The sequence below is a fragment of the Leguminivora glycinivorella genome, chromosome 5 (assembly GCF_023078275.1).
Source record: "Leguminivora glycinivorella isolate SPB_JAAS2020 chromosome 5, LegGlyc_1.1, whole genome shotgun sequence".
Lineage (NCBI taxonomy): Eukaryota > Metazoa > Arthropoda > Insecta > Lepidoptera > Tortricidae > Leguminivora > Leguminivora glycinivorella.
Window position 1 is genome coordinate 21,175,998 of NC_062975.1, and position 20,432 is coordinate 21,196,429.

General features: G+C 36.7%; 1 protein-coding gene across 1 annotated transcript in view; it reads right to left on the reverse strand.

The window, feature by feature from the left end:
• Nucleotides 1–20,432, reverse strand: part of LOC125226582 — a 509,615-nt gene that overhangs the window by 335,548 nt on the left and 153,635 nt on the right. The window contains exon 3 of the mRNA XM_048130586.1: nucleotides 17,810–17,945. Coding sequence (XP_047986543.1) covers nucleotides 17,810–17,945 — 136 coding nt within the window. The remainder of the gene's footprint in view (nucleotides 1–17,809; nucleotides 17,946–20,432) is intronic.

Consider the following 20,432-nt stretch of genomic DNA (forward strand, 5'->3'; position numbering starts at 1 on the left):
TATAAGGTGCGCAGTGATAATCGCTTAACCACCAGGCGACTGTTCTTCTCGCTTGCATCAATGTCATAAAAAACATAAGAAAACCAAATTATTCTGGTTTATTTCAAAGCCTTAAAAGCCAAAGCAATATCATCTCTGAATTTAAGGATTAGAAGGGGATCACCGAAGGCATGGAACCAGTATAATTGGAAAAGCCCGCAGAGGTACCCCCGGGGACTGACATTGAGCAATTTACTTTTAACAAAACCGATGGATTCTTTTTTTAGTCACAATAACATGATTATTTTCAATATAGGTATTGTATCTCGGTTACATATTCTATTGAGTTTCGGCTGGATTTAGGTACATACCTAAATAAGGTTATCGTCGGTGAGATTCTGTAACTTTTTATTTTCGTGAGCAGATAACTACTAAAATTCAACAATGAAAAAGGTTGTAGAAAAAATAAAAAATATTAGGTAATCTTCTCTAAAAAGAAAATACATAATCCTTAAACTATGTATGTAAATAAGAGAAACACAAATCCCTGTACATTGTACAACCTGCATCCCTCTTTGAACGGACAAAACTATTTACAGCTACAATAGTGTAAACTTCACACCTTTTCCAGGCATCGGCAAAAAAGGAACGCCCACAAAATATCAGGGTACCTAGCCAGTGCCACAATCGTTTACAACTCGTAAGCGTATTGTAGCTCTCCCTGTCACTCTTTTATAGTGGCGCAACAGAGCCAGACTGCATTTAGATTAAGCACCTACATAGTAGAAAACCAAACGAAGAAGATCAAGATCCTAAGATCAGACAATGGAGGCGAGTACTATGTTCCTGAAAAAGAACGGGATTGTTCATCAGACCACAGTTCCGTACAACTCTCAGATGAACGGAGTTTCAGAGCGTGCAATCCGCACGATCGCCGAGAAGGCGAGATGTATACTCCAGGACAGCTCTCAGCTGCCGTAAGCATATAAATATTGGTGCTAAGCAGTAAACACGGCAATGAGGAGGCACACTCAAAGGTTATGACAGATGGCGCCACCCTATTAGTCCATACGTGAGAGCGAGAAGATGATATCTTTTTTCTCTCTGTCACATATGAATGACAGTGACATGCCTAGACACTTGCACAGGCGCCGCCTGGCGGGATAAAATATCAGTGTGCCTCCGCATTTATATCAAATATCACTTCTTCAACAGAACTAGCTAAATGTATGTATATTTCTGCACGGGTAGCATGGTCGCGCGATAGACGATAAAATGTCAGGCCGTCCCTATCGCACTATTAGTAAGTGCGATAGGGACGGCCAGATGTTTTATCATTTATCGCGCGACCATAATTGCCTGCCTGTAATACTTAAATGTATTCCTTAATTGCAATTGCATTTTCCTGTATCATTTAGACAAGTTTCCTCAACGATTGTCACTTCGGCTAGGCCAGCTGTAATCCCAGCTTGCATCTCGATTCGTTTCAAACGGAACTGCAGTTCAAACTCTCAAGACGCAAATCGGATTGTGGACCAAGCAATGCAAAATAAAATAAAGCAAGAAAGGAAAGACGGTCGCCGGACGCGCGGTGGTCAGTAGCTGACGTGATATATTTAATTCATGAGTCTTTTTAACTTCACGTGGGTTTAGTGACGTAGATAGCGTGTGCACGGACATGTATTTAGATCGCTTAACTGTTTTATATAAAAATGACAAAAAATACCGGTAGGTATAGAATCATTACATTTTACAGAAAGAGTTGCGATACTGCAGGTAATGCTCCAATTCTGCATCGACTTTATTCAAAATAATGGGAAAGTACTAATTCTAAGCTATAAATTTGCATATCAAGATTCGTTTATCATTCAAATAACTATAAATTCGAGATAAAAAAAAACTAGAACAATCAGTTTTACAGAAAGGATCATAGGAATCTCAAGCTACTGTGACGTTCTGATTGTAAATCCAGGTGCACTAGTGCCTCAACACTTACAGTCAACCGCATTACTGCAGGCAACGTCAAAATGTCTACTTTCTGAAGTAATATTACAATGCAGTTATAAATATTTGAACAGACATACTGTATCTAAATCCGAACGTCACGCAAGTAAGCGTTACAAATATATAAATAAATAAGTGTAAACTGTATCGTGGATAAATATTACTGGCAAGTAAAGTGCGTATGCATTGTCTACTTCGGAATACATGAATGTCTGCGGCAAATGTGTTTCTCAGACTCATAAAGGTTCATAATAAACGTGTTGATGCGACGCCATTTTTGTTTTCAGCTGATAGAATAGCAATGAGGATTGCTACGGCGTTGTTCGTAAAATGTTTATTCGCTAAAGTGAACTAAAAAAGTTATGTATCCTCGCGCGGTATGTTATTAAAAGCTTTGAGAATATGTTTATTATGTTGAACAAGTATTTTATGTTAGCGTTACGTTTTATTCACTGTTATCAAATTTTGTTGGACCCTTATGAAATAATCACACTAAAAATACTTTAGGTAGTTGTTAGGAACTTTTCTTAAGTATTTTAAATGACTGACTATTGATGAGTGCCACATTGTATCTACTGGACACGCGTGCCATAAGTGACTAGTGGTAACTGGTGTAAAAAATGTAAAACATGAAGAAAAAAAACAATTAATAGAAAGACCCGAGTCGAAATTGCCTCCTTTGATTTCTATTTTGACTTCAGATGCAGATGTCTTAGGCAGCCAAATAACAGATATATACCACAAGTCACCCATCTAGAAAACATAGCTTGATTCTTTCGAGTCGGCTTATTTTGCTCACTTTCACATTTTTATTTTCTTTTGAACTTATTTTTTCTTCTTGTAGTTTTAGACATAAGTCAGAAATCCGACTTAAATTGAGAATGAATCCGGTAAGTAACAATAATCGTTCGTAGTTAAGAATATCAAAATGAAAATCAGTTATTTCGTTTTCATAAAAATATAATAACATAAAAATACTTACCTACTTATTCATAAACGTATATACTCAAGTAATAATGGTATAATAGAAACAGACAAACGAATTGTATCGGCTTATCTACTTAATAAAAAAAATGTTTATTTATGAAAAACGACTTACATGGATACATTTTATTTATACTGACCTCCACACTAGGCCTGTCTCGTGGAAAAGTTTTTATAAACGTTTATGAATAAGTGGTTGATTTTTATTTAATTTGGTTTATAAAATCCCATTTATAGTACGGATAAAATTAATAATAGCTTAGTTTAAGATTTTCAAGTTTATTCACTCAAATTTGACCAAAATACCCACAGTGCTCTAATCAATCCTTCTAATGTTCCCCGTCTATAAATTCTCCCGCAGCCTCTAATTTACAATCTTGCCAAGACACCAGACTTTAAAGCAAAACATTTATCATTCTCACAAAATAACACGCTTTAAGCAATTTTATACACTAAAATGGGCCAATAAATGAATTAATACATCATTTAAAACTTTGGTGTTTTGAACTCATATTTATCAAAAATATTTTTTCTTACGATAAAGGAGGCAAACGATCGCAGGCAATTACGGCCTATATGTATAATTGATGTCTGACGTGTGAGTAGCATTGTAAATAGCTACCTACTGAAAACAACATGCTTATTTTATAGTATTGAATTAAAACGGCACTTAGGTCGCGTAAAACTTACGTTTATATTTAACTCGACGTTTCGGACATGACATTACGTCCGTGGTCACGGATAGACTGGCTGGGAGTTCTATCAACATCTTCTAGCTGTATGAGTTTTTCGAACTACCCGCACTTGATTGTCATTAGTCACTTTTACCGACCTGTCTGCCGCCGGCCGGTCTGGCGCAGTCGGTAGTGACCCTGCCTGCTACGCCGCGGTCCCGGGTTCGAATCCCGGTAAGGGCATTTATTTGTGTGATGAGCACAGATATTTGTTCCTGAGTCATGGATGTTTTCTATGTATATAAGTATTTATATATTATATATATCGTTGCTGAGTACCCACAACACAAGCCTTCTTGAGCTTACCGTGGGCCTCAGTCAATCTGTGTAAGAATGTCCTACAATATTTATTTATTTATTTATTTATTTTACGCAAGGGTTGCCACTCCGCTTACATACAACACTCACGACATCCGATGGTATGGGACCGAAAGTTTTTCACGTTTACACTTGCTGATCACCGGATTCCACTATGATGAAATCCCTTGCCATTCATTTTTAACCCCCGACGCGAAAACGACGGGGTGTTATAAGTTTGACGTGTCTGTCTGTGTGTATATCTGTCTGTCTGTCTGTCTGTCTGTCTGTCTGTCTGTCTGTGTGTGTGTCTATCTGTGGCATCGTAGCTCTCGAATGGATGAACCGATTTTGATTTAGTTTTTTTTTGTCTGAAAGCTGAGTTAGTCGGAGGTGTTCTTAGCTATGTTTCATGAAAATCGGTTCACTATGTCGGGGGTTTTTTCAAAATTTTAATTTTGTGGTTAGGTTATGATTGAAATTACGATGTTTCCTAATTTCAATCGCTTCACGTACTTTCCTGCTATAGTAAAGACGTTCAGTTGAAAGGACTTTGGGATTATGCAGTTCAATCCAGTGGTTTGGTCCTGACTCCAGCAAAGTGTCCCGTTTTAATTTAATAATATGAGTAAAGATCGTGTTAGTTTAAATCAATATAATTATTATGCTTACATATTTATAACCTTAGCTAAAACTAATAAAGACATCATTCGTCGTGTCTCCCAAGTCCCTATTAGCAAAGACATAATATGAACCTCCGTATAGACAGATAAAGTCTAAGAAAAAAACATACCTCAGAACCATACAGAAAAAGGTACGGTGGCCTAGATGGCGTTACATCTTTGGGGGACGCTCGGCTAGATGGCGCTAATATTAATATTTGACATTTTAACACATATCAAGCTAAGAATATGGGCCAAATTTTCAAAACAAAGGTTCAAAAGTTTTAAGCTTGTGTCGAGAGATGGCAGTCTATGCACTGTGATTACACATTTTACTTTGACAGTAACTCTCTATAATATTCGATCCTCTTTGCTACTAGGTAACCGGCAAAAAGTAAGTTGTGAGTGCGTCGTGGATCTCTGAGATGACATAGGCCCTTTTTATTTTAATATAATAATATATAATCGTGTTTTAGGGTTGCTCTTTGGGTAAATACCTGTATGACCCAATTACCATGCTATTCGTCTGTCCGTCATTCAGTCTGTCTGTCTGTCTGCACCAGTATTTATCACCGGAACCCTTCTTGCCCGATTCCTATTCGCATTTGGACGGTTTTTATTTAGTTATATTTCCCTATTGTTTACAGTAGGTATACAAAAGACACAAATTAACTAAAATACATATCTTTAGAAGAAGTAGCACTGGAAACTACTATAAAACTTCAATTGTAGTAACCTAGCTTGAAGCCAAATCGGACTATAAACCTCTCACATCAATTGCTCTTCTAAACACAATAACGCTTTCACTCATAGTTTATAGTGCACTATTCACCCGATTGTGTACATACAATAGTCGTAAAGAAACTTCTAGCATAAAAGTGAATTCGTTAAATTTTTTACAACACCGCTGGGCGAATGATCTAGTAAAATATCATGTTTCGGCATAGATAAATAAAGAGCGTAGAGTGTTAGCTCTAAATATTTACATCAGAAAGTAATAAAGTAACTTTTTAAGTGACCATTTCGCCATTGAGTAACCTATAAGTATTAAAAACTCCTGAAAGTCTAGTGAATTTCATGGGTAAATGTTACGTTTGTTTTAAGTAGTTTCATTTTTTGTTTAGATAATTTGTGTTAACAAAATATCCCGCTTGGCGCGCTGTTCAGAACCTTATACTAAGTGTGGTTTATCGAAAAAAATGAATTTTATTACCTACGTATTTAATAAAGTTTTGATATCAAAAGGCCGACTAACGTTAAGTAATGGATCGCATGAATGTTACATGTTAGATTTTTGGTTCTAGTAGTAACCGTGAGGCGCTGTTTACTTGCTACATTATAGTGAACATTTCCATCGCCATTATTTAGATGGCTGGCAGTCCTCAACTGTGCGTTTCTCCAGAAACTTCCTGCCCCGCACAGCTAAACTGTGGAATGAATTGTCGCCTGCGGTATTTCCGGACCCATACGACCTTCAAATCTTCAAGAAAAGAGCGTACATCCATCTTAAAGGCCGACAACGCACCAGACCTCCAACACCTCTGGTGTTTCGGGTGTCCATGGGCGGCGGTGATCGCTTACCATCAGGCGACCTGTCTGCTCGTTTGCCTCCTATCCCATAAATAAAATTTCATTTTCTTATCAATCTCGCTATTGAGTAAACTTTTAACCCGGAACGCGGATATTAAAAATTTGCTACTGAATTAATAACCTTTGATGTTAAAATGAAGTCCAAATTGTCTGTGACGGATACGGGACAAGACATTTGAGCAGTTAAACACTCATGGTAGCAACTATCAACACCAATGTATGGAGTTAGCTTTCTATGCCTATTTTCTCTTTGGTTTCGACCCGGAGTCCCGATTTATTATATTCTTTATTTCGGCACTGCGCGGGAATATAATAAATTGCTATTGACCTTCCTTTAAGACGCTACAGGAGCGAAAATGCTAAAATGGAAAGGAGCCCTCCTTTCAATTTGGGAATTTTATACTACATTTATCGAAAAAAAATTGTCCATGCAGAACAACTCAGTTAAAAGGTATTGCATTTTTTTTAAATCGAGGTTCCGCTCTCGACTGTTTCCTCTGAATAACAATGAAATAATCTGTGTCGGACCGTTAGTTTTTTTTGGCTAATTGCCAATAATTTTGATAATCACACCTTTTATTGCGCCATAATCACAAGGCCGTTTTTGGAAATTTTTGATGGGCTCTAGCGTCTTTAAAAAAAAGAATATAAAAAAAACAAAACGGTCCGACACAGATAAAAATAATAATAATCTGTGTTGAAAAAAATCATTGCTCTATCTTCAAAAACCAGGGAGGAAATAGTCGAGAGCGTTTGTATGGAGAATTGACCCCTCCCGTATCGTCTTAAAGGGAAATTCGGGACACTTATTCATGTGTAAAAGGCGTTTGATGTTTGTATTTATTACGTTTCTTGACGTTTTTGATAATTTATATTAGTAGTTTGTTAAAGAAGCGAAGTGTTATTAAATCTGTGAAGAAATGTATTTCTTTTTATTAGCCTATATGGTGTCCCACTGCTGGGCAAAGGCCTTTCTCCAGTTCCCACGGTTTGATGCCCGCTCTTGCCAGTCGCTGCAAAATACGTCGAGGTACTTAAGTGGGATTGGGCAGGGCATGTTTGCCGGATGCACCCGGAACGGTGGGCCAAAGTGACGACTGAGTGGTTACCGCAAATCAGCCGGGGCAGAGGACGACCAAAGAAGAAATGTAATATTCGGAAAATATGTTTGTTTACTTATTTGAAACATACTTTCATTGTGTACTCGTGTATGTTATTGAATTATAACTGTTTATGTTACAGAAAGAAAGCTTTTGATGAGAATGTGTGCGTTTCTTGCGTGAAAAAAAATGTTGCATAATGAAATAAGTAACAATTTTGTAGTAAGTAAACAAGTTTTTTTACAGAACACGCATCAGGTTAATGTACCTACCTAAGTAACTGTTGATTGAAGAGCTGGAAACTTCCTCGTACGCCGTATCAACATTACGATACAGCTAGGAAATGCCGCAAGCATCCTTGGTACAATGCCTCAAGGGCCTATTTAATATTTAAACTTGTAAATTGTAATTTATTTATCTGTAGCTTAGTTCACAGAAGCGATTACAGTATTCCAAGAGGTCGAAGGTTCGATATTTTCTAGAAGGTCTTACTGCTTATTTTACCATTTTTATTAATTTTAAGTAGCTATTAAATTGTATTGTATTAGTCCAGACTCTATCTACATATATAATTTTTGTCATGTAACGAAATGGCTTTTTATATTTGTCCACGATCTCCCAAAAAAGACATAAGTGATTTGCCATTCACATAATGTGTTTCCATACTTAATATTATAAATGGGAAAGTCTCTGTACATATCTGTTTGATTATCCGTCTTTCACGGCAAAATGGAGCGACGAGTTGACGTCATTTTTAGGGTTCCGTAGTCAACTAGGAACCCTTATAGTTTCGCCATGTCTGTCTGTCCGTCCGTCCGTCCGTCCGTCCGTCCGTCCGTCCGTCCGCGGATAATCTCAGTAACCGTTATCACTAGAAAGCTGAAATTTGGTACCAATATGTATATCAATCACGCCAACAAAGTGCAAAAATAAAAAATGGAAAAAAATGTTTTATTAGGGTACTCCCCCTACATGTAAAGTGGGGGCTGATTTTTTTTTTTCATTCCAACCCCAACGTGTGATATATTGTTGGATAGGTATTTAAAAATGAATAAGGGTTTACAAAGATCGTTTTTTGATAATATTAATATTTTCGGAAATAATCGCTCCTAAAGGAAAAAAAAGTGCGTCCCCCCCCTCTAACTTTTGAACCCTATGTTTAAAAAATATGAAAAAATCACAAAAGTAGAACTTTATAAAGACTTTCTAGGTAAATTGTTTTGAACTTGATAGGTTCAGTAGTTTTTGAGAAAAATACGGAAAATTACGGAACCCTACACTGAGCGTGGCCCGACACGCTCTTGGCCGGTTTTTTAAGTTGAGATAGTTGAAGAGATGAAGGCTAACTTTTTTTCTCTTTCTAACCCCCCACTTCCCTAAAATGACGGGATGGGGGTGGGTTGGGTTGTATGGTGCAATTTTTCTAATTGAACGGGAGCAAAGCCGCGGGAAAACGTAGTAATTCAGTCAGTAGTGACCCTGCCTGCTGCGCCGCGGTCCCGGCTTCGAATCCCGGTAAGGGCATTTTTTTGTGTGATGAGCACAGATATTTGTTCCTGAGTCATGGATGTTTTCTATGTATATAAGTATTTATATATATATTATATAATTATATCGTTGTCTGAGTACCCACAACACAAGCGTTCTTGAGCTTACCGTGGGGCTCAGTCAATCTGTGTAAGAAAGAATGTCCTATAATATTTATTTTATTTATTTATTTATATTTATTTAATTATAAGCTAGTTAGTTTATAACTAGAATCACGCGAACGTAACGTAACTCCGGTCTTCAGGGATAATAATTTTTAATCCAGCCCCAAGTTGCGCTCGGGCTAATCAGAACTATTTGCCCCCGCGGGGCTCGAGACCGCAAACTTCGTTCTGAAGTCCGGCCACTGAAGAAACTGGGTAATGCGATGAAAATAACACGTGAAATTGCTGAGCAAAACCTGCAAAGGTACATCAAAGTAAGTATATGGATATAAAATTAGACTTATATTGACCGGGATATAGACCGTGATTACCTTTTTGATTTTTGTCGAGCTCCCGATATTTCGACGCAGTTGCATGCATCATGATCACGGAAAACTGACGAAGGTGGGTGGAATATCGGGAGCTCGACAAAAATCAAAAAGGTAATCACGGTCTATATCCCGGTCAATATAAGTCTAATAAAAATAACCGTTAATCATTCAAAACTCTATCTATATAGATATAAAATGTTTTTTACTGACCTACTTATATATTTAATTGTACTTGTAGGTACCTAATAAGTATAGGGCCACTTGACTTTAATATTTTAGGAGATTGGTATCCAAAAGCCGCGAGTTTATTTATTCAATGGTTACTTTTAAAAAATAGTAAAAACAACTAACTACTTACTTCTCAAACAATATTATGTTGGAGGTTAAAAAGTAAACTTAAAAAAAAAACTGTTTTGTACAGCTACAAGATATCTTATTTTATTTTATTAAAGAAGTAATTTCAAATATGCGTCTAAGCAAATAAAAGCAAAACATCAAACGTCATCTGTAGAAAATCAAACCGTTTTGGTTAATTACTAACCAAAATCATTCCTTTAAATTTATTTTCATTACATTTCGTAGATGGAATAAATTTGAGTAAAATCTTTCCCGTTCAAAACGGAATATAAAATTTTAGAGTGCCCTGGCTTTTAACGACTTTTGGTACAGAATTTACGGCATACCTTTTATTTAGAGCAATAAAACGCGCATAAATTTCGAAATGAAAAATTCCTTTCGAAATTTCGCGGAAACGTGCGTTAATTATTATCATAACAAACGGAAAGTTTCCTGGTTCAAATAGATTGCGGAGAAAAACTTTAGTGATACACACTAAAGTTTTTCTTGTGGAAGTAGGGGAGGGCACTAAATTAGGTATATTCAAAGAGATGGGGATGTTTCAATTCGCGATCCGCAATAAGTTTGCCCATGAGAAAGCGGCCGCACAAAAAGCCTGACCGAAAAATTGGGTTTCTGACGGATGAAATAAATTTGCTCATTACATCGGGGTGATCTAAAGCGTAACTTGCGGACCTCGGCGTTTTTCGACGCATATATTTCTGACTTTATATTAAGTAACACGCAAAAAATGCGTAGCGTTGTAATCTTTTAGGTGAATCTTACGAATTTAAATTAAATTACTCGTTTTTCTAGGCTTTCTTTTCCATTTTAACATTGTCTTTTAAGAGATTACTTATTGCAAATTATAGGTAAAGTAGAATAATGATCCCGATAATCGAGGAAACTTTTGTTCGTTTAGAAATAAATCGATAAATGGTCAGATCATAAGCAACACTTAGAAATTATTTAAAAATAATTAAAAGACTTTTGATTTTGTGGGTACTAAATGGTTCACCGTGGTTATGAACTTAGGTAGTAATTAACTATCTTAAGTTGTCACCTGATGAAATATTAGTATTTTAAAATGAAAGGCAACCGCAATAGTACATTGTGCAACTAGGGGAGGAACTTGAATATTACTAACGAGAGCAAGTTAAATCGCGACAGCTTGCCGGAACGATTATAAGACTCGAGTTTGTAATATTCATACACCCCGAGTTACTTAAATATGTAAAAAGATAAAAAAAAAGTGAAATACGGCACTAGAAATTTCATAACTCCCTTGAGAGAACGATTTTTCCATAACTCACGCTCCGCCTGCGTGCAAAATCACATTTAGTGTGCGAGTGTGATGAAAAGATTTATCCATTGATCTCAACCCGGATGTAAAGAGAAATTAAATCATTTTACACACACTATGAATGTTATTATTTGTCAAGAACAAAACTATTAGCCAAAACTGTCTGATCTGTTACTATTACCAAAGAGGATGGAGTATTATAGAGTTACTGTCAAAGTAAAATATGTAATTATAGTGCATACTGCCATCTCTCGATACAAGCTTAAAACATTTGAAACTCAGTTTTGACAATTTGGCCAGCGCCATCTAGCCGAGCGTTCCCCAAAGGTGTAACGCCATCTAGGCCACGTTACCTTTTTCTCTAGGGCTTTGAGGTCCGTTTTTTTCTTAGACTTTATCCGTCTATACGGAGTTACATAATGTCTTTGCTATTACGTACAAGGCATTATTAAATACAAGGCATATGTCAAGTAAACTATTAAGTAATGTGACAGACGGAAAGAGCGGCACCTTAAGGTTTCCTTTTAAATAATTATACCATTTTGGTACGGAACCCAAGAAAAACTGCTTTAAGTACTATCGTACTATATTCTCAACTAAAAAACGAGCAGAGCATACGAAGCGCTGGTAGCCTAGAGGTCGTGGGTTCGGACCCCGGGCAATGATTTTTTCGAAATTTATGTGCGAAATGTCATTTGATATTTGCCAGTCGCTTTTCGGTGAAGGAAGACATCGCGAGGAAACCGGACTAATTCCAATAAGGTCTAGTTTACCCTTCGGTTTGGAAGGTCATATATGTCAGTCGCTTTCGTAAAAACTAGTGCCTACGCCAAATCTTGGGATAAGTTGTCAAAGCGGATCCCAGGCTCCCATGAGCTGAGGCAAATATCGGGATAACGCAAGGAGGATGATGATGAACGAACAGAGCATACACCTTAATATATTTTATGGACTCAACGCAAAACAACCAAAAGTAATTCGTTTCCCGCCAATATGAATCCTGATTCCACATAGTAAGCAATCTACATGTCCGTCCATCGATTCCCGGATCCGCCGACTCATCAACGAGTCCCTCAGGCTGTGGGCTTGACGTAAGCGGAGCAGGCAAGCCATTCAAATGGGCTATTTGGGCATTTTCGCGAAAAAAGATGCAAAAACTTTTTTTTTTTGTACAATAGTTATATTTAATGTTTTTCCTACTAAGAATCACGAGCCCTTTCGATCCTACTAGGTAAAAAGCGTCCCAAATTAAATTTTTCCACTTCGTTTCCATTTTTCAAACACTTTGTACAGCGGTTTCAAAGTGGAAAGTACGCAAAATAATAGAAAATTTGGGGACCACTTTTTCGTCTCTTGTTTTTTGGCCTAGCTCGAAAAGGCTCGTGATTCTGAATAGGAAAAACATAAAATTTACCTACCCTAGAATAAATATTTTTGATGATTGTTCTCGCGAAAACGACCATTTCATTGGGCGCCCAGGCCGGTAAACGCTGACATTCAACTCCAACCTAACCTAATTTAACTAGCCCCCGACACGCAACTGTCATTCATACTATGGAAGAGTTGAAAGGCACTACATTTTTAGTCATTGTAGCGTAAAGACGCTAAATTTTTCGTCATTGTAGCGTAATTGATAATTACCTTGGCAAGGCTGCATCTATAGTCGTCGTTGTACTTCAGTCGCAGTTCAATATCGTTGACAACCTAAGCTTTTTAACTAGCTTGCGAATTTAACCAATCATTTGCAAGTTGGACGGTGTTATGGAATAGCGAACTAAGCGCCAAAATCCGAAAAAAAAGTTATGAATGCAGTTCGGATATAAATCTGATAATCTATAGTATTGATTATTTCTTTGTTGAAAAATCATGCTTACAGCCTTATTTTAAGGGGTAGAATCAAGCGACACGTTAAAATTTGTATGGCCCTGTGTACTAAGTCGTTACGTAAAAACGAATTGAACGCCAAATTTACTTTTACAAATTATAATAAGCGTATATTCTAAATCGCAAAATCGAGTTAAACGCCATAAAGATGTTATTAATTCGTTTTGGTTTAAAGTTTTGATGATTTATAAACGCAATATCGATTTAACCGCCCTATTGGTGTCGTTTAATTCGTTGTTACATATTTGAAATTGCAGGATATCAAGAGGTTTTGTTATATCATAATTATCTTATGTGTGTAATCCTGGCTAGTACTAATGAATTATTATTAGTTACAATGCCAATTTTGCCATATATATGCTGATTGTTTTGATATTTATTAAAAAAGTTGATTGCAGAACAAAACTAAATTGTTAGACGGATTAGTCCTAATCATTGTGAAGGAAAACATTGTTGTTAATTTATTTACAATAGCACTATTTACTCAAATATATGGAATTTTATTTTATTGCAGTATTCACTTTACCTCTAACAATTTGCATTAAAGAATCAAGCGACAAAATATGTCTCATAGTACGCTACGGCGAAATAAATTAACGTCATCGCAGTATTAGTTCAATAAAGAATCAAGCGGAAAAACGTTAATAACTTCGAAACTTGAATAGGTATGGTGTTATTTTTTTTATCAATTTAAATTACGAACACTTTTATAGGTTCAATGTCAAAATTAACTTTTTTGCTTCATAAATGAACTTACAACAACTGATTCAAATTTCAAATCTTTCTAGCTCATTTTCTCGATTTCAACTAACTGTCGCTTGATCACTTATTCCATAACACTGTCCAGTTACATTGTGCTCGATCAAAAGTATGATCGCTATTGGAACGGCCCGCTCGCCGCACCGCTAGCCGCTTGCATCGTACCCGTGGCCCTATAACGGTATCCGACGTCCGATATGTAGGGTAATTTGATGCATACTCGATGTAAATATGTGGGCTTGCAGAATAAAGTGATTGAGAACAAGAATGAAGAGCTTTTAACGCTTACGGAGGGGGGATCCTGTTTGTTCTGTGGATAAAAAATATTAAAATGTAGCTACTTTGGGAAAGTATCACAGAATTAGATTTAAATAGAAGAAACAAGTTCATCTATTTTTATGGCGGCCGAGCGTGTCAGAAATTTGTAGTGAAGTTGTTACTTGCCTGTGATTTTAAATATGTCTCAGGCCCTTGAGTGTTCATAATTTTTGTGTTGTTCATATTAAATATCACGTAATAAGGAATTTCTAATGTTTTTGTTGACTTCAACTTATAAAAATTGACGCCCGAAAGACGCAAGCTGCGTTTAAAGACAGAAAACTTAGTGGATTTTACTGAGTTCATTTGACACGCTAAGTAGATACGTTTGCTTGATATATGACATGTGTGGAAATTATCGAAAAATATAATAAAATATATTACTTATTCAAGATTCCTTAATGAAAAATAAAGTTGGACTGAATAGTTGCTGGATTATGAAAAACTAAAAACAATTATAACATTTAAAGGAAACGAGGTCAAAACGATGCAAATCATAGCAAAGCTTTTCCTATAGCAAAAATGCTCTTTGTGACAGAGGAAAGTAGCAGGATTAAAAAAAATACAGCATAAAAAAGAGAAAACGTTTAAGTCGGGACTATAACGGATAAAGAGCCACTATGCTTGCTGCAATATCAAATGGCGACTGATGTTATAGTATTATCCCTTTCTATCTCTCTGGGTCTCCATCAACATAAAATAGATAGCAATATTACTTTAGTCGGCAGTTATTATTGCGGCGAGTAGAGCTGCAATATTTCTTTTGATAAATTATATCTCGAAGTCTCGAAATTATTAATATTGTTAATTGGCAATAAATAAACCACGAATCCTAAACGTTGAACGATTTCACTTTTGAATAAAAATCCTTTCTGTTCCACCCACCCGACATATAGAGGCATTTTTCGGTAAGAGTTTTGAATGATTCACGGTTATTTTCATTAGACTTATATTGACCGGGATATAGACCGTGATTACCTTTTTGATTTTTGTCGAGCTCCCGATATTTCGACGCAGTTGCATGCATCATGATCACGGAAAACTGACGAAGGCGGGTGGATGTTAAAGTTGCATAGACAGCGCGCGATCTACGGGTTCCTTCGCGCGCGTCGGCTGCGTTCACTTTCAGCGTTACCACTGGTCGCATTCACTTTTACATTCACATACTAAACAATTACTCTGTAAAAACTATCTTCACCCCACACAGGAAAATTGCACAGTTCTTGCGGTCACCTAAGGACAATTTTCCTCTGGAAAAACCTGGTGTGTACAAAGTTGAGTGCAGTTGTGGCAGTTCTTACATAGGGCAGACCAAGCGCACTATTGCCTGCAGAATTAAAGAACACATTGCTGCAGTCAAAAAGAACGATACTCGCAAGTCTGCTATTGCTCAACATCTCATTGAGTCGGGTGCAAATCATTGGATCGAGCTGCATAGTCCTAAGGTAATTTCGACGGAACGCCACTACATACCGAGATTGGTAAGAGAAGCCATTGAGATTCACAAATTTAAAAAATTCAATCGTGAAGATGGCTTCAAACTATCTAATGCATGGAATCCAGTGATTTGTTTGTGTAAAAAACCGGTGAAGTCAGAATTGAACAAACGTAGTGACACTGTGAGTGTAGTGTGTTTGGACAGACCATCGAGTGTGAATGCGACCAGTGGTAACGCTGAAAGTGAACGCAGCCGACGCGCGCGAAGGAGGGTAGATCGCGCGCTGTCTATGCAACTTTAACATCCACCCGCCTTCGTCAGTTTTCCGTGATCATGATGCATGCAACTGCGTCGAAATATCGGGAGCTCGACAAAAATCAAAAAGGTAATCACGGTCTATATCCCGGTCAATATAAGTCTAATTTTTCGGTAAACCAATCATGTAAAGGTATTCTGTGCCTATCTTGTAAGTGCGTAAAAACCTACACGAAGTTTATATATGGAAATACAGCCTTTCTTTATGCGTATTACTGTGGTATTACCTTAGTAAAACAAGATGAATCTTTCGCAATATTATAAGTAGGTTACTATATTCGGTATTTCACGGTTCAACTCTGAACTATGTTCGTAAAATTTGCATGAAATGGTTATGAGGATGAATCTGAAATGAATATAAAATAGTTTTGTACCGGAAAAAGTAAAATCTGCATTTTGATGCAGGAGATGGATGAAACAGGAACCGGGATATGGCATGGGTAATTTATATCTTGTAGGGATTACGGAGTAATTTATATCTTGTAGGGACCAAAATGCAGACATTGCGAAGTTCGTTCATTTCCTCTTGCCTACCGCATTTAAAATAAAAACTACATAATATTATTTATTCGTAAAACTCAGAGAGAATAAATATAAATACAATGATAATTATTTAGTAATTACAAATAAATATATTAAGATGATTATGACTATTATTGACTACAGCATCAACTGATCGTAATATAATATATAGAGATCCTGTACCTCTATTATTATATTATCATGATGTCTATATGTATCTTATAATATCACGATCAGTTGATGCTGGTAGTCAATAATAGTCATAATCATCCTAATATATTTATTTGTAATTACTTAATAATGATCATTGCATTTATATTTATTCTCTCTGAGCTTTAAGAATAAATAATATTTTATTCTATCCTCCTTAGGTATGTACGGATTAGCTTTAGGTATTGAAATAAACTTCTACATAGATGTTGATTGGCGTACAGTAAAAAATTGAATAAGTTTTCAACTTTTTGTAGCAGTCAAAGCTACCGTATCCGAAATGCACACCGACTTAGCAAAGACACACAGCGCGAGAAGAAAAAGCCCCGCGGCCACGGAACTAACGGCACGAGTAAAGCTTGACGCCTATATACTGGCATCGTCGAATGTACTTAATAGTACGGATCCTCAGAGCACTGCGGATCACTACTGCAGTTGCAGTTTGAGAAAATATTTTAGGGCACAGTCGGTTGCAACATGTTACTTTTCGGAGGCCGCAGAAATGTGACGCTGTTACGGCTCTACACTTTATCCTATCAGATATATAGGTATACACTTATATTACTTATATCGGCATATCGAATCTAATACTTGTAAACAGTTACAGTGACACATGACTTTATTGCAAGTGACTGCACCATTACATGTACAAACGTTATAACAAATCTTCTTTCTTATTATTAGACTGATTGTGTGGGGAAAACACATACATCAAACATGACATCAATTGACAGAGTGATACTGTTATGAGAATAGTTAGATGAATATTTTATTGTAAAAAAGTGAATATAGACATAAACTTGGTTATATATTAAATATAGTTTATTCATCTACACTCAGCTACGACGTACCTAGATGAAAGCGAAGCGAACATGCGTGTAGAAGAAACGCGAGTCTCTACGCGAAACGCTAACTATCTGAGTCAGAACCGTCTACTGTCTTGTCTTTCATATATTTACTAATATTGAACCAAAATTTAACACTTCTTATGTCTGTGAGATGTATCATCGACGTCGACAGGAGACGACGCTCGGAAAACGCTAGTGCAGTGGATCCTTTATCGACATAGCTGGTTCTGGCCTTTCATCTCTTCCCTATTATTGTGTCTACATTTAATACGTATCTAACTGGAACGGTATTGTCTCGTTGCATACAACAAATTGGTAGGTATTCTATCTATGTATTTCATTCTCTTTTGAGCGCCGGCTTGGCTTCTAAATAGTCAGCACTAAGAAAAACGCGCCAACGTTGCGTCGAGTAGCACCCATTGATTTGACTTAACATCAGATCTACGCTCAAGAAACGCTAGTACCTAGCTCCTATTGACATCGTTTATTAATCCTGCACTCACCTACGACGTGGATGAACGCGGAGCGGACTTGCGTGTGGAAGGAAGGCGCGTCCGCGGACACTTCGCAGCGGAACCGTCCGGCGAGCGCGCGAGTCGCTTCGCGAAGCGCGACTTGCTGCGACGTCGACTTTGACACCTGGAAATAAAGGAGCTGTTTATTTTTTGAAGTTTATAGAGCCTAGTCAAATAAGAGGTTTTTTTGTAGTTGTTTCCATATATGAATATGGATATAAAATCCAGAAAACCTAGTCAAGTTACAAGTATTTTGATACCTGAATACTTGACTTTGACAACTGGAAATAGATAGGTTAGACTGTAAAGTCGGGCACCTAGTCAACTTCACGCTTCCTAAGCTCATCGTAAAAAATACGCTTACAAACTACACTGAGAGAAAATACAACCAGTTTTCATGTTCGTTCAACAAGTTTTTTGGTTAAAATAGCGCCTACGTGCTCTTTGGTTCAAACAACAAGCTACTTGTCATTTGAATCGGCAATATATTTGAATCAACAAGTCGATTTTATAAAAACAACCTGACACATATTGTTTTAAACATACGTTTGGCTGATTCAAACGGATAAACCGCAACAAGTCGAACTTGTTAAATTCACAATGCAAATTTCTCTCAGTGTAGGTACCTACTCAGAAAACTTAGCCTAATCACAAGCATTTGTACAGGTACTTTGACTTTGAATCTTGGAAATAAACGGATTGGGTAATCTTCAAAGTTCAGAAAACATGGCCAACATCAGTCACATATTACATACAGGTTGGCCCGAAAATTCGATAACTTATATTCGTTAAAAATGTACACTTACTCTTATACAGAGTGTGTACATTTTTAAGTCACTGAACAAATGTTGATCAGTATAAGGAGTAGCCTACAGTTCAATTCTTCGCCTTTGTTACAGGCCCCACTCTGTATAAATATATTTGTCTCTCTCACTCGTATATTCACAAATAATACTCGATTTAATTAAAATGTAAAAAAATTAATTACTCGTAGTTTTTGACTAAAAACAAAAAAGATTCATGCAAAAATTCAATTAAATATCTTTTTCTACGCGCATAATTTTGTCCTAAAAGCTTGTTGCTGTTGATGCCCTTGAATAATTTATGCCTACTCTGTTTCAAGTAATCTCATAAGCCTCTAATAGTTAAATTAAATCATAATGCTATTGAACGTTCTCATCAGTAAATTATATAAACCTATGTAAATAGGTATTGAGAGATTAACTACTATATACCTCATCAGTTCAGATTATTAATTAAACACGATTAACTCCGATCGCAATCCATTAACATAAAAATGTATCAACCAGCGATTTAATTATTACAGGGTGGCCCAAAATTACGTTGACAAAGAATAGGGAAATTTTGAAATAACCCAAAATGTACCGAAAATATTTTTGGGCCTACATCCTGTTTTTATTGAATACCGTTAACTTTAAGGGAAGATTCATTACATTAAATACAATTAATTTCTCTAAGAAACTAGCGTCTTAACTCTTGCGGTTATCGAGTTATTAAAAAAATAAAGATAATTGCTGAATACGTGTGTCACAGGTCACAGCCTTTACCAATTCCTAATGTTGTTTGGTCAATCACTTGACACTAACTTCATTGTTATTCTTAAGGGTCTCTCCCACTAATAAATTCATTTATTATGTATGAAAATGATGAAAAACATTTTTTTGCGAATTTAACTAAAAGTGATTTACAGGGTGGTTCCTAATAATGAACCTAACGACGTGTCAAATTTAACGGAAAACAAAAAAAACACGGTGTATAAATATTGTATGTTTCTACATTCACCATGGATATTTCAACAGCATTCATGTCAATTTCGCGAGGTTTGCAATGTAGACCAATTGTGTAAAGACATTTTTACCAGATTCATAAGCTCGATACGTTTCAGCCTTAAAACTATAAATTATAGTTTGTGATCAATCTTAAAATCCTAGCTCGTTTATTGATAACAAAAATTAGGATACTATACAAGCTATACGTGCAATAAGTTAGACGAAAACCATACTAAAGGTATATCGCTATCGTTAATTTTTTCTTGTAATATTTGCGTTTGGACTTCAAAGCCAAAGGAGGATTGTTTGAAGACGACTCGATTTATGTGCTCAAAAATGATTAAGGTTCCACATTTTAATTTGTAGAACAACCATTCGTGTAAGGACAGAAAAATTATTATACAAACGTTTGTCAACGTATTTTTGGGCCACCCTGTACGTACATAAGTACTTGAAGAGTTTATTTAGTGGCAACTGGCCCCGTAGCCGAATCGTGGAAATCGAAAAGAAACACTTGTAGATATCCATCTCTTTCGCTCTTGTGTTTTGGCGCGACAGAGCCAGACTACCTTTCGCGGCGTTTCATTTTCGTTTCGCGTCGCAGAAATGCCTTTCGGCTACGGCACCTGGCCCCGTAGCCGAATGGCATTTCTCCGACGCCAAACGAAAGCGATACGCCGCTGGCTCTGTCGCGCCAATACGCAAGCGCGATAGAGATATCTACTAGCGCTTCGTTTCGTGAGCGTTTCGTGAGCGATTGTGCCATTCGGCTAGCCACCCTGGACTCTTAGAAGTCTTAGTACAAAAGCGATATGGACGCG